This window comes from Telopea speciosissima, chromosome 5, assembly GCF_018873765.1.
Source record: "Telopea speciosissima isolate NSW1024214 ecotype Mountain lineage chromosome 5, Tspe_v1, whole genome shotgun sequence".
In the NCBI taxonomy this organism is placed as follows: Eukaryota; Viridiplantae; Streptophyta; class Magnoliopsida; order Proteales; family Proteaceae; genus Telopea; species Telopea speciosissima.
Genome location: NC_057920.1, coordinates 42,759,941 through 42,775,994, shown reverse-complemented (window position 1 = coordinate 42,775,994; position 16,054 = coordinate 42,759,941). Strand labels below are relative to the sequence as shown.

The following is a 16,054-nucleotide window of genomic DNA, read 5'->3' as shown; positions in this document are numbered from 1 at the left end:
GTTCCTGATACTGTTATTCATCGAGTCTGACCATTAACCTTAGCTTTGATCGCTTCTAATATCACCCTCAATACTCCTTGCCCTGTTTCCATATTTTCCTTAAACCAGTCGAGTCACACCTCATATTTTATTGGAGATTTTTTATTTAAATTATCAGATAGACCAGAACTAATAGGTACTCTTAAGTCTCTAACCAAATTTTATGGGTTTTCTGATCTATATTTTGAGTTTTCAAATTTGTCCTTTAAGTGTAAAATTTGGAATATTGTTTTCGATTATCTTATTCTATTTTTCTGCCCATTAATTAAATATATCAATTTCTCTTTTAAATCCACATCTAAATTCTGTTTATTCACAATTTCAGCGTCTGATTTTCTTCACTGTTTTTGCATATATCATTTCCTATTGAAACTTGTTATTCTCTTTTAAGTTTCATATCTGTCAAGTATATTCCAGCAAGTCCCCCCCCCAAAAAAAAAAAAAAAAAAAAGGATTTGATTTTGGCGATCTACATTAAAACATGAAAGATATGACGAGATGGCTTTGACAGAGAATATGGAGTGGATTGACCAGGGTGACAGCATAAGATTTTTATTGCTGGTACGAAATAGTTGGATAAGGCTTTGTCATTACTTATTTGATTCTGAAATTCAGGCCAACAAATTTGGTTTTTCTGTTCTTTCAATTACTTTGCAAGGTCCCTACATGCAATTTTATCATATCTAGTTGCAACTACATCATAGTTGTCACAGCGTCTAGGCGAACTAAGGCGCTGGAGAGGGTCCAAAAGTATGGCGACACCAACAAGGTGGGCAAGGGGGCTAAGGCGACCAAGTCGGCCAAGGCGCCGCCTTGACAACTATAAACTACAGAAGGGGCTACTTCTGAAATATATAATGCCCCCACCCCCCCAAAAAAAATGCTCACACACAAAAAAAAAAAGAAGACAATGACCATAACTATGGTGACAAAGAAGAATAAGAGTGATAGTCAGCTACTGACTCCATGCTTCTATTCTGCATCAAATCTGTGTCTCTATGTCTAGGGTTAAGTTGTGGATTTAGTTATGTCTTTGTTGCTTATAGCTTTACTTTTTCATAATTGCTGATAGCAGGGTTGTACTCTTTAATAGAACTTTCTTAAAATGTTCTGGTCCCTAGAATTTTAAAAACTTTTCTTCTTCTGAGCACCTTGAAGATTATGTTTAGTTTTGTTTTTGGCATGCAGTGTAAGCTAATCATGATACTTTCATTGAATTCTGTTTGATAGCATGGAAAAACCTTGGGGTTTATTGGTTAACCAAGTTAAAGATGCCAGATGAGTGGGGGAGAAGCATCGTAGTCCCGATCTACAAAAATAAGGGTGATATCCAAAGCTGCAATAACTATAGAAGCATAAAGCTTATGAGTCACAGTGAAACTTTGGGAACAGGTTATTGAAGCCCGTTTGAGAAGGGAGACCCATATTTTGGTGAACTAATTTGGCTTTATGCCAGGTAGATCCACGACAGAAGCTATTTACCTATTGAGGAGGCTTATGGAAAGATATAGAGATAGCAAGAAGGATCTCCATATGGTCTTCATTGATTTGGAAAAAGCCTATGACTGAGTCTCTAGAGATTTAATCCGGTATGTTCTAGTGAAGAGAGGGGTTTCGAGTAAATATGTGCATGTAATAAAGGATATGTACGAGGACGTGATGACTAGTGTGAGAATTGTAGGAGGTCGGGGCAAGGAATTCCCAATTACGATTGGGCTACACCAAGGATCAGCTTTAAGCTCTTATCTTTTTGCGCTTATCATAGACGACCTAACCAAGAGCATTCAAGATGAGGTCCCATGGTGCATGCTTTTTGTCGATGATATCATTTTGGTAGATGATACAAAAGCAGGGATTAACGCTAAATTAGAGCTATAGAGATCAACCTTGGAAACTAGAGGTTTTAAGATTAGTAGAACAAAGACGGGGCATATGATGTGTAATTTTAGTCACACTATGATGGATACTGACATGGTGTGAATCAAGGAAAGAGAGATATTGCAAAGTGACTATTTTAGATATTTGAGGTCAATCATTCATAAAGAAGGGACATAGAAGATGATGTTTCACACATAATTAAAGTGGGATGGATGAAGTGGAGAGGTGCATCCGGACTAAGGTTCTTAATCCCGGGATCGGTTAAGGCCGAAACCAATCCGATACCGATCCGGATCGGTCAAAATAGGTCCGGATCGTTTAAAATTTGCAAAAAACTCGTTTTTGTTGGAAAGGTCCTACAATCGGTCAGCATCAGTCAGAAAAATATTAAAATATTAAGAAAATAAAATAAAATGTGAAAAAATGGTAATCACGCCTAATCCTTAATTTGAGCTTGTCAAATCCCTATTTTTATGTTGACCTTACCTTGTCCGCCTCCTCAACCTCATCCACTACCGCTATGGCGCTATTAACTTTTAATCCAATGGATTTAAGGCTCTAAATTGGAAAATCTGTGTTTTAAAACCTTAACCACCTTAAGAAGATAAATGTTTAAATGGAATAAAATATTCCCTTAATCAATTCCCCAGTCAAAACGGTAAGATCCCCCCCTCAATTTTAGGCGATTTGAGGTAAATCTCTAAATAACGGTGAGATCAATTTTTATATAGAATGAAATATTCCTTAATCAATTCTTGGTAAAAAACAGTAAGATCCCCCTTTTTTTCTAGCGGATTTGAAGTTTCAAATCCATGAATCACAGTTTGAAAGGCTTGGGATGAAGAAAAAATATGGGTTTTAAACCCCCAAAAAATGACAAGTATCGGATTGGATCGGCCGATCCAGGGGCCAATCTGGTACAACCTTGCCATATCGGTCTAATCTCAGCATCGGCCTCGACCAATACCTATCCGATCCGGCTGATATCGGCCGATTCGATCCGAGATTACAAACCATGATCCGGACTGTTGTGTGACTGACGTATTACTTTAAAGCTTAAAGGAAAGTTCTATAGGACTATCGTACGACCAGCTATGATGTACGGGACTGAATGTTGGGATGTTAAGAAGTGTAATATTGTGAAGCTATGTGTGGTAGAGATGAGGATGTTAAGATGGATGTGTGGTAAAACAAGGAAGGATAAAGTACGGAATGATCATATTAGAGCTGACTTGGGAGTTGCTCCGATCAATGACAAGCTACGAGAGAGTCGTTTGAGGTGGTATGGTCATGTTCAATGGAGGCCTAGGGACGCTACAGTTAGGAGTAGTGATTTGATCCCAATAGAAGGAGTTAAAAGAGCAAGGGGCATGCCTAAATTGACCATCGGAGAAGTTGAGGAAGGTCATGCATAGTCTAGGTGTTGTACCAGGTATGACCTCGGATAGAGCCTATTAGAGGGCAAGGATCTATGTAGCAGACCCTATTTAGCTGAGATTCTCCTGACTTGCTGGGCTGTGCCTCTTTCCTCTTACGTTTATCTTTCAATTTTCTTTTGTTTTTACTTCATTCATTTGCCATTTCTTATTTTCCACTACTCATCTCATTTCCCTTTTTTTAATACTTATTTTGTCTAATCCTCAGTTTTACCTACTTTGTTTGTTTGGATCCATGTAGCCGACCCCATTAAGTTGGGATAAGGCTGAGCTTCTTGTTGTTGTTGTAGTGTTATTGATTAAGTTGAATGGATGTTTGTTTTTGGAATCTATGTTAGGATTATTGCTTTCTTTCTTGATGTAATAACAAAAATAATTGGGCCAAAGTCCGAAATAGCAAAGGTATATATCTATACATGTATACATATATCCCTTAGAAGTCACCGCACGATACATGGACATATTCATAGATCCAAAACAAAAAGAGTGCTCAGTTCAGACAATTGGATACAAACCTAGATACATTTATTCTCAACTGATCTTTACTCGAAGCCTTGTCACTACAAATCTGGTGACTCATCTCAAACATAATCCTCTATGAGTTGGCTCTATGTTAGGAATATAAAGTCCGTGCATATTGTACTTATCTGTTTACTTTATATGTATTAAGCTTTCCTTGTTCATAGGGTGAGAGCATCCTGGCGGATTCTGGCACAGAGCAGCTAGAATTTATTGCTCTATCTCAAAGGACAGGTGACCCCAAGTACCAGCAGAAGGTATCTTTGATTATGTTTGTAGCTTCTTTTGTAATGCAACACTGTTATTTTCTCTTCTTCTTGTGATGTTTTGGCGAAATATGTTGTGATATTTTTTTTGGGGGTGCCTAAATATGCTGTTCATTCATTTAGGTGATAATGGAGTTTTTTGGAAGGAAAAATATTTTATTTGTTTTCCATTTTTTGAGAACATAATAGATTCATTCATTTTCTTGTTTTAAGTTGTATCGTTTGAATCTGTTGTTTCAGGTGGAGAATGTTATCACAGAGCTTAACAAAAACTTCCCAGCCGATGGTCTGCTTCCTATTTATATTAATCCTCATACAGGGAGAACATCATATTCGACCATTACATTTGGTGCCATGGGTGATAGGTACTTCTGATTTTTTTTTGATATGATATACTGTCAATGAGTTCCAGAAAGCCATAGCTGATGACGGTAATGTCATTTTCCTAGTATCTTTTGAGAAGTTTTTATTATATGTTGCTTGGTTTTTAAGTATTACGCAATCTAATATCCCAAAATTATCCTGTTAAACCCCCTCTTTGAGACTCATTAATTTAGAACTTCTGGGTGATGCAACCTAGGGTTTGAAAACCGCAATTAGGTCGCATAGGGCCCTATCTAAATAATAAAATTTTCAAACAAACAAAATAGGGTGACTAGGTACGTAACTTTGAAGAGAAGGCCTTTTCATGGAAATTAGAATTCAGAATGGGTTTAATTCGGGAAAGAATTTGAAGGAAAGGTCTTTCAAACAATTGAACGCAGAATCTGTCCTTGTATGTAAAAATAAAAGAGTTTTTCTTCTTCACCCTCACGACTAGAACAGGGTCTGTGAATGGTAACGATAGCAGACCTGATCTCACTTCGAGAATTCTAGGGATTCCTTGGAAGCTTGAAACACTGAAACTTTAGGATGTAGTAGGCAATTTTGTCCCTCTTGGATTAAAATATTGATTAAATCAAAGGGTCAAAGGGGTCAATAGAAAGTAAGGAAAATCCCTGACACTTTAGCAGTACTGTAGCAACCAGGTCTGAATTATAGTTGAGATCTCGCAGCCTTGCAAATTTTCAGCCCCAAAGTCAACAGGTGAGTTGCCTTTAGTAGTGGAGCAATCCCCCCAAAATATCAGGCTCAAATTCTAAAATTTGGTATGAGTTGATCTTCTCTTATCTCTGTCAAGATATAGCGTTGAAAACTGAGTAATAATAAGAGCAACACAAAACTCAGATTTCATAATAGGAAGATGATTCAGATGCACTAGTCTGGCTGGACTAGCAAGATCTAGTTTGGAAGCCCAGGCCAAAGAGAACCAGGCCTAAATATTCCAGTAGGGGGTAGTTAGGTATTTATTTTATTGCGGATATGTTTGTGAATTAAAAAAAATTATTATTTTAGGGGAACTTTTGCTATTGATAGTTGCTGATTAGGAATTTTAGTTCAGTCAGTTTTCAGTTAGTTTTTGATTGTGATTAGGAATCCTAGTCTGAGTTGAATTTTGTTTAGCAAACAGATCTTAGTTGTCACATTGTCACGGCGATCCAAGTCGGTGGAGGGGTATCTAATCGATATATCGACATGTCGCCCGCCATGGCGATCATGTCGACCATGTTTTATTTTTTATTTTCTCTATTTTTAATGTCATTTAGTATGCTATAATGTATACCCTATAATTTAAAAAAATCAACAGGAAAGTGTACTACTAATCTACTATGGTTTAATTCATGAAAGTGTAACATGAAACCCCCCCTTTGTCTCTGGCAGTCTTGCTGTAGTTGTGACTGTGCGTGAATGAGTGAGAAGAAGAACTGAAGAAGAAGAAGAAGAATAAGAAGAAGAACTGAACAGAAGAAGAAGAAGAACTGAACGAGAGAGTTGCTGGAGGACTGGGAGGAGAAGAAGAAGAAGAAGAAGAAGAACCACCATATAAAAAAAAAAAAAAAACAATTACACTAATTACTTACCTGCTTGAAGAGGTTGCCGGAGCTGGGAGCACTCGCCGGAGCCAAGGAAGGAGGTCAACAGCCATTCGAAGAAGTGAAGAACTGCGTCTCTCTATCTTACGACTCTCTCCTCTGTTCTCTTTTTCGATTTCTATTTCTCCCAAGAGACGAGAGTTAGGGTACAGTGTATTGTTTTAAGTTTTTTTAACTTTTTTTTATGTTAATGTGTATTACAGGTGTAACTTAAAAAGTTACACCTCCAATCCACATTAAGATATAAGCATTATCTTTAAAAGGTTAAAAAAATTAATAATTATTAAAAACTTAAGTTTTATGCACTTGAACATGAATATCGGCCAATATGGCCATATATCGTGTTATGGGCCATATGGCGTCCATGTCGGCGCTATGGCACCGCCATGGAGGCCATATCAGTCGATATTCTTACATATCCCATGTCGTTGGTCGATATGCCCATTATTCCAGCGATATGACACCATGGAGGCACCATGACAATTATGAAACAGATATAAGTACATACCTAACCCCCCCCCCCCCCCTATTGATTACAGTGCTGAATAGATGTTTTTTGTATTTTTTATGCGGCTGAACTGCTGGCTGTGTGACTGTTTTTCTCTCTTTCTACTTTGCCAATCTGAGTATTTCTATCAAGTGTGTTCTCTCTCCAAGCTCCTCTGATAATCTTCTTTTCTAAGTTCTTTTATTTCTTCCCTGTTTCGTCTCTATTCTTCTTCTATATCACCTGAGGGGGGACCTTGGCGCAACGGTAAGGTTGCTCCATTGTGACCAAGTGGTCGTGGGTTTGAGTCAGAAAACAGCCTCACCACGAAAGTTGGGGGGGGGTGTGTGTAGATTATGTCTTTCCCCAGACCCTGCAGTGGCAGGAGCCTCGTGCACTGGGTACACCATCTTCTTCTATATCACCTGAGTGGATACCCTGTTTTTAGATCATTTTCTCCTTTATATTTCATTTCTTATCTTCTTTCATGTTGCTTAATTTCCATTCAACTTGGTAGTTAACGTACTGTTGATAATATCTATGAATTTCTGATCTTAAAAAGCACTGCTCGATTTCTCGAAATATTCAGTTGCTGATCAATCTCACCAACTATAGGTTCCAATAAACTAATATTTTCTGGTTTGAGTATAGTCATCACCAGGGATGGGTAATTATGTTGGTAAAGTGCTTGTCCAGTTTTGTATGGCCTTGATGAGATCTACCTTAACAATATCCCAGCAGGAGGAAAAGAACCCCATACTGAACCCATCTGGGCCAGGGGCTCTGTTAGGCTTGTGGGAGAGAACAGCCTTGAGGATCTCATCTTCAGTTGGGATAGCATGAGGAGAGCTGATAAGGTAGCTGGGGATGAACTTGATGAGCACATTGGGGATGGGAGTTGATGGAGTTGCAGAGGTGGGGCAGAACAACTCTTTAAAGAATCGGACTGCTTCCGAACGAATGCCACAACTGATGAAAGAGTGGAACCATCTGGAGCAATCAGCAAGGGGATGGAGTTGAAATTAGTTCTAGCTTTCAGAGACCTGTGGAAATAAGCAGAATTAGTATCACCAAGCTAGAGTCTTTTGACCCTGGCTTTTTGCCTTGCAAAGCCCTCTTCTTGAGCCACCAGTTTTGAGAGTTCATGAGCTGTTTTTTTTTCTTCATCAACCAACTGAACTTTAAGGATGTCATCTTGAAGCCTGGTCTGAATATCACCAAGTTTAAGTCTACAGGCAGCAAGAGAATCAGAGATATTTCCAAAAGAGTTTGCATTCCAAGCTTTAAGGGCGCTCTTGATATTGTGCAGCTTCCTAGCAAAGGCAATTAGGAGGGTGGAAAAAGCATGGACAGGTTTTTCTGAAGTCGATTGGACAGTAGTGATGAAGTCCGGATGAGTGGACAGTAGTGATGAAGTCCAGATGAGAGGACCACATATCGAAAAATTTGATAGGTTTTGGGCCAAAGGAGACATAAGGCTGGATGAGGAGGGAAATGGGAGACTGATGCAAAATACCAGGCGGATCAAAGGTAGCATGGGAGGAGGGGAAGATGGATAACCAGGCTTCGTTAACTAGGATGCGGTCCAATTTACAAGCAATTCTGGACTCTCCATTTCTTCTGTTATGCCAAGAGAAATCCATACCCGACCATCGAAGGTCATTCATGCTGAGACTATCAATGCAATCATTGAATGCTTCGACTGCAGAGGTGTCAATAGGATGGCTGCCCATTTTTTCATATTCATAACGAACAACATTAAAATCTCCACCAAGGCCCCAAGGGGTGGAGCCGACTTGAGGAGCAATAAAACACAGAGAAGGGTTTGATGGGTAAACCTTGGAAAGGTTGCCTGTCAGCCTTCATAACCAGAGAATCATTCTCAGTTAGAGAAAACCATAACCATACCATAAAATCTATTGGGTAGATACAAATATATAGACTCATACTAGTGAAATAAATAAGAAATGTACCTAAAACTAAAAACCCATACATTAGAAACTAGATTCCTAACCCATCGTATCTTCCTACTAGCCAGCTAAAAGAGTCCGAACAAAACTGCACAAACCCCAGGCCAGGCCCAAAAGACCTATTACATAGCATCCCAAGTAAGAAGACTCAAAACTCCATATCCTAACCCCACCAATTGGTCCTTATTTTGGTTCTCTCATTGGTTCTTTAGTTGCAAGCTGATCTCCCTAGTGATTTTATACTAGTCTATTGATGCTATTGAAGTTTGTGCAAATAAGCTGGAATGCACAAATAAAATATTCCTTTCCTTTGAAGTTTCCTTCCACCATCATATTTTTACGAGGCCAAATATTATTTGTTTAATTATAGATTTTACTCTAATGTCATGAATTAGTGTTACTGCTCCCTTTATGTTTTGTTTTCATGAGTTACTGTATGTCAGTATGCCATGTTATCTGCTAAGATTCATTCAATCATCAAAAAGTCTGAACATAAAATTACGTGTTCAAATCAGTTCAGTATGATGGATTCTCATTTCGGTGCAAGTTTTGAGTGTAGTACATCAGCATAATTGCTTTATTTATACATGGGGATATGAAGTTTGGTTGTGCATTCGTACATGCCCATAATTTCTTTGTTAATGCATGGTCTGTTGAGGTATGAAGTGGTACTTGTACATGTCTTTTTTCTTCAATCCTACTTATACATTTCATTTGGTACCTGTGTTTGCTGATGTATGGTTATGACTTCCACTAAAACTTTGCTCATCTTGCAGGATTTATTGTTTACGTGTCCTTAATATCTTTATCTTTAGCAATTTATTTATTATTTAACAAAGAGTTAGTTATTGATGTCTGATAATTAACAGGCATATTCAAATATTGGACATGCTGCTACCCTTTTGTTTTGACATTTTTTTTATTTATTTTTTTGGATTAATTATTGCGGTCTATGCAATTTTTCATGTTGATCATGAATTTTTTTTTACTGTTGTTGGATGGGTTTCTGGAGAAGAAATGAGGATATATGAGTACGTGAGGAGGCATGCCTGCATTACCCAATATGATGGAGGACTGAACTTTTACATCATATAAAATGGGGCATGCCTGCACATGCTTAGAGCTCATGTGTCATGTGTGTCCCTCATTGGGCTTGATTGGAGACATGTTTCTTTGCCTTGTCATCCGAAGTTACAAGGTGTCCGAATTGGAAAGTAGACACTCCCCCCAACCCCCCCCCCCCCCAAAAAAAAAAAAAAAAAAAAGGCGGCAAAAGAAAGAGAGTAATGTATAGCTTCTTAGGACTGGCCACAGAAAGTAAACCTTCCGATTACTACAGATAGTTCACCTTGGCAAAATATCAGCTTATCTAATCGAACTGAGTTCAGAAGCATGTTATATGAGATGCGAAATAAACTGTCCTGATGTGTTGGATATTTAGGTCTGTTGTGGTCAGTGTTTAAAACCTTTTCTTTCTGTCTGGCATGGACATGCATGCATGTTTTGGCTATTTCTGAATCAATTACTACTTGATTCATCCTTATTGTCGCTTTGTAAGGGGATTTTTCCGTTAATGTCAGTTTTTTTGCATAGATTCTTTGTGATTTATGATGTCTTGTTACTATAAGAAGATAATTATGTGTACATCTAGTGTGGAAAATTGCTTCACTTATTTAAGATTCTGTTAACATGTAAACTTGATTGTTGCAGCTTCTATGAGTACCTACTCAAAGCCTGGATACAAGGAAACAAAACTGAAGCTGTAAGTCATTATAGGTAAGTAGGTTTAGCATTCTTTTGGACTTTGAATTTATCCTGCTCTTTGGTGGAGGTATTGTGATTGATTGGAGCTTCTGTAATTCTGATTACTTGTTCTTCACCAACACAGTCTTCATGCTTTAATTTTTTTTCTTGATATGTACCATGATGTTTTAATTTTCATTGTACAATGTGAACAGGCTTAGTAGTCCCCCAAAATTTTCTTTGTAATGCGATTATATGTAAATTTTTTTTTCTTGTATTTCGTATTTAAAGAAGCACTGATATGCTTTTCCTAAGTTTGATCCTTACAAATTACTTAATTTATTTCAGCATATTGTTTATATTTACTGTAAAAATTCGTATTTTCTTTATTAAATTTTCTCATTCAGACTCAAAGAAAAAGGGGGGGGGGGGTGGAGCAACTATTATCGTTAATCCTATAAAAAAAGGATGTAACATCTTTCAAGGGTTCGGTTTGCCAAAAGTTTCCTCCTAACAATATTTGTGACTATCATTTCTGGAAACAGAGAAATGTGGGAGACATCAATGAAAGGTCTGGTGAGCTTAACCCGGAAAACGACACCATCATCCTTCACGTACATATGTGAGAAGACTGGGGAGTCTGTGAGTCCCAAGGTAGTGTTTGTTGTATAATGCTGAAAAAGCATATTATATGGTTTTTTCCTGAATTTGATTATTCAGTCTTTTGACTTTTGAGTGCCTTTTAACATATGCTTGCAGATGGATGAATTAGCATGCTTTGCTCCAGGAATGCTTGCTTTGGGATCATCTGGGTATGGCCCGGGAGAAGCTCAAAAACTTCTCACACTTGCAGAAGAGGTACTCTTCTCGTTCTATTTAGTAACATATTCTGAATAGATTTGGTTTGTAATACCTCTGCTTTCTTCAAGTTGGGCCATTTTGAATGGAAAAATTAGTATTTGATTGCATTAGTTAATTTTGAGAGGGGCTTATTCTTCCTTGGAATCCTATAACTTAATTAATATACCTATCATATGGAAGTGCTCAGATTGCTTTTCAACAGAGATTTTGGAATTTTTTTTGGTTTCGACCATAGTTCGAAGACGACCGAGATTTTGTGAATTTTTCGGTTTCAAACCTGTGTTGACCTTGCAGGCATACAACGTTCTGACTGAAATTTTGATATTATGGAAATTAAATTTTGATATTATGGTAGAAATTTCGGTTTCGGAGGGATGTTTCATGTCGAAACGATACAACGATGTTTAAAATCCAAAAGTTGATCGAATGGGTTGAAATTTCGTCTCATTTCACTGGTGTTGGTGGTTTCGATAAGGAGAAGGGGATTTTGCTAGAAACCCTAGTTTTTATGTTTTTTTTGGCTAAATCACCTACAAACCTTGATGGAACATGTTGGAGACTACTACAACACATCTGCAACAACAATTTGCTGCATTTAAGTGAGGTTTGTTGAAGATTCAAACTTTGAGTTATACTATTGTCCCCTAAAGTTAATTTTACAAAAAATAGGGTAAATATTTAGTGGTTGGGTTTCAATTTTTAATATTTAATATATCATAGGCCGATCTATGACTTCACGTAGTCAGATTTAATTTTTTTGTTAAATTTTTTTTTTTTAGATTTTATTCTTTAAAAAACTGTATCTTTTTGTCTTGCCTGAAAATTATTTTTTGAAATTAGAAAAATAATTTAGAAAATTAAAAAAATTTACGAAAAAATAAGTTAAAATATTCTGTTTTAGTTTGAAAATTAATGAAATTTTTTTTCAGTATTGTTTTTGCCTTTTCAACTGAAACTAGTGATTAATGTGTTGTTCCGTACTTAAATTTTAGTTAATTACGGTATTATTATTTTTAAAAAATTATAAAGAGTAGTTTTAATTAGAAAAAAATATAAAAATTAAGTTGAAATTAGGAAATAGCTTTATTGTTGTCAGAAGAATTTCAGTTGATGTAGAAAAGTTAATATTGTGGCATTTTTTGTTAGAACAGTGTAAGAGGATTACATTGTGGGTGCTCAGGGAGATTGGGGAGGAGACAAAGCATGGAGGCATGGTGTATCCATTGAAAATGATAAAAAGGTCACAATGCAACTATTGTGGGAAGATTATTGGAGGTGGGGCCACTAGATTGAAATGGCATTTGGGAGGTGGGTACAGAGATGTGGCCAAATGCCCTTGGATCCCTAGTGAGGTGCAAAAGGCCATGGCTGCCCTCATGGGAGGAATATAGAGGAGGGTTAGATAAGTAGAAAGCAAGGTTTTAAGAGTTTGATGAGGCAATGTTGGAGAGACAGCCAGGAGCAGGGTAGTTTTAGAGAGCCAAAGGCTAGTGGTAGTGTTTCTTCTATACAGGGTAGGAAGAAACAAAAGCAGATGGAGTTGCCCTATTGGAGAACACATTGTTTGAGGGGAGCCCCATCCCTAGTAGGTGAGGATGTTGTTGACATACTTGAGCAGGATCTTGCACTTTTCAGGACTCAGAGCAGTAGACAAAGATAGTTAAAGCATGTGTGGTTTGATTGGAAGGGTAAAGTGGGTGGCACCATGTCGAAGTGGTTCTTTTACCACAACACCTTAACATATACTATTGAGGAACCATACTATCAGAATATGATAGACATTGTAGGCTAGGCTGGGGAAGGAGTGAAGAGGTAGTGCTTACGAGCTTATGAATGTGTATTTGCCCCAACAGAGAAAGGAGCTAGAGGAGTATATAAAGACCCTTAAGGGGACATGGTAAGATTATGGTGTCGATATTATGTGTGATGGTTGGACTGGACTCACTAGACAGTCTATCATCAACTTCATGGTATATTGTGATAGTAAGACTCTGTTTCTTAAGTCAATGGATGCATCCAAGGAAAGGAAGGATGCAAAATATTTATACGAGTTGTTAGAGGAGGTGGTCCAAGAGGTGGGGATAGATAACATCTTCTAAGTGGTGACGAACAATGGTATTAACTTCAAGAAGTAGGAGAGAGGCTGATGACCAATAATAGGTACTGCCTGTTTTGGATCCCGTGTGCAACCTACTGCATTGACCTCATGCTGAGGGACATTGGGAAGAAGTCCTTGGTACAAAGTGTGGTCAAGAGGGCAACCATGGACGTGCACTAAAATTGTTGAGGAGCAAGTGTGGTGGAGATTTGGTGAGGTCCAACATTGCACAATTTGCCTCGAGCTTTGAGGCAAAGAAGGTTGGACTCAGGTCTATGTTTGCTTCATAGGAGTGGTTTAGTTAGGGGGAGTTGAGCTCCAGGCGGTCGAACAGCCCAGTTGACGATATCTAGTGTGCAATTCCGGCACGACCTAAAGATGTTTAATGTAGTTCTAGATTGGTAAGAAATCAACTAGAAGCCAATAACCAGGATCTGCCAGGAACAAGGTAGTTCAAACAGGTCAAAATAGGTGAAAATTGTGGAATTAGGGTTAGGCTTAATGAGACCTAGGGTTTGATGGTAGGGTTATGCTAAGTTGATGTAGGGGAGTTTTTAGTGAAGTTCCTGTTAATTTTTAACTAGTCTAGGCCTTTTAATTAGAATCGGCAGCAATGTTAAGGTTAGGGTTTTAGGTTTTTGAAAAGAGGAAAAGATGGATTTTTAGGGTTTATGATGGTCAAATGAGGGAGCAACTTGGATCGAGATTTCCCTAGTATGAGAGGAGAATTCGATCAAAGTTTGGTGTGATTTGGCTGGTTGGTTAGGTCTGGCCAGAATTTAGGTCTTGGGAAAGTTGAAAACAAAAAAGGGGAATTTAGGATTTAGGCTGTGAGAGGATTAGAAGAAGAATTGCAGGGGATGGAGATGATTCAAACTCACTGTTGTTGCAGAATTTTCTTGGCAGCAGCTTGTTTGATTGTAAACTTGAATAAAAATCAGAACATGAACAAAGAGAGCTTGAATGAATCACTTGGGCTCATGAACCACCCGGGCTTTACACCGCCAGGTGTCAATTGGATCAAACACCAATCCCACCAAAGAACCGCCCGGGCTTCCCACCGCAAGATGTCAATCGGATCAAACACTGATCCCACCAGCCTTGATGAAACACAAGACAAAAATCTTCAATGGAGAAGAAGAGCAGCAAAAGCTTTTCATTAATATCAAAATTTGTGTTCAATACTTGCCCCCTTACAACTTTATAAAAGACTCAAAACTCAAAAATAGGCACCTACACTAAAAAGGAAAGGCCAAACCCAATCCTTAACCTATTAGGTAACTTAAACTGAAACTGACTATGAAACTGAAATAGACACAAACAGAGTCCTAATTCAGCCCCGCTAAACACTTAAAAGAAATTACTAAAATCACTTAAACTGAACCATTGGTTGAACCTGTTCAATTTATGAACAAAAACACCAAAATAAAATCAAGTATGGAACTAAAACAACTAATCCCATATGCAACCTAATTATCCATATTTTAGGCCCATAAAAATGGCCTCTTACATAGAAAACCCATGGGATCAAAGGCTCAACATGTATATAACCCATTATTCCTAAGCAAAGAAGCCCAGTTTGGTGATGATTTTGCATTAATGGTTGTTATATTACTTGAGCTAGTGAAGGACTTGAGGGTGGTCAACTCTGGGAAGAAGCCTACCCGACCACATTTGTATGCTGCAATGGAGATGATGAAGGACCACATGGCAACAACGATACGATGTGGTGCCAGGAGCTACATTCAGATAGTGCAACATTGCTGGGAGAGAACTTGTGCATCCACTGCATAATACTGGTGGATTTTTCTTTTATACTACCGAAGACAAATTACTATCCATTTACAACTTCATAATCATTGACAAGTTCTTCCTGGTGATTTCCAGCCTACTATCTCAATCCCAAGTACCAATACAAGCATAGACTTTGGATGAGTCAAGAATTGATAGATGCAGTGCAAGATGTGGTGGCCAAGGTGGAGCCTAACCTAGATATATAGTCCCCCTAATAATGAGGTGAACTTGGAATTTCTTAAGTAGTAAGCCTATAATAGTGAGGTGAACTTAGAATTTCTTAAGTAGTAAATCAATGCAACTATTTGAATTGGTATTATTGTTAACCTACCAATGTTTGAAATGTACATAGATGAAGACCTTCAAGGGTGCACTTGGGACTTTCGGCCATGTAGCGGCAAAGTCCAATGGGGATAAAACCATTCCTTGTAGATCCATTAACTTAGTTTCTTAGATATAAGTATCTACCAAGTACAACCACTTACCAAAAATATTCTAATGTAGGTGAATGGTGGGTTCTATGTCGGAGATATGCGCCTAACCTAAGGAAGATAGCGATTAAGGTGCTCTCCCAGGACATGTTTCGCCTTTAGATCCAAGCGCAATTGGAGTACATTTTCAGTTATATACTCCAAGAGGTGGAACTGAGTGGGTCATAAACGGTTGGAGTAGTCGGTGTATGTGCACTATAACATGAGATTGTAGATATAGCACATACGCATGGGCATAGACAATGACAAAGACCCAATCAGGCTCAATATCTTCCAAGTGAACTCAGATGAGGAGGATCCCCTGTACGAGTAGGTGAGGGATTGAGGTGACCTCATGACGGATCAAACTAGTGGTAGGCCCCACCTCGAGATCTTTAGTCAAATGGGTGGCAATGTTAGTGTGTTCATGGCTTCTCAATAGGGTCAAGTTCACACACAAAAACCTCAACCTTTCTAGTCCTCGCTTGGCGAAGATGATGAGGAGTATGTCGATTGGTCG

The 16,054-nt window shown here is 38.1% G+C and overlaps 1 protein-coding gene across 2 annotated transcripts in view; it reads left to right on the top strand.

Moving 5' to 3' along the window:
- The window catches only part of LOC122661781 (mannosyl-oligosaccharide 1,2-alpha-mannosidase MNS1), a 77,366-nt gene that overhangs the window by 34,180 nt on the left and 27,132 nt on the right, over positions 1–16,054 (top strand). For both annotated transcript variants that reach the window (XM_043857286.1, XM_043857285.1), the window contains 5 exons: positions 4,040–4,129; positions 4,379–4,503; positions 10,279–10,344; positions 10,857–10,965; positions 11,071–11,169. In XM_043857286.1, coding sequence (XP_043713221.1) covers positions 4,040–4,129; positions 4,379–4,503; positions 10,279–10,344; positions 10,857–10,965; positions 11,071–11,169 — 489 coding nt within the window. The remainder of the gene's footprint in view (positions 1–4,039; positions 4,130–4,378; positions 4,504–10,278; positions 10,345–10,856; positions 10,966–11,070; positions 11,170–16,054) is intronic.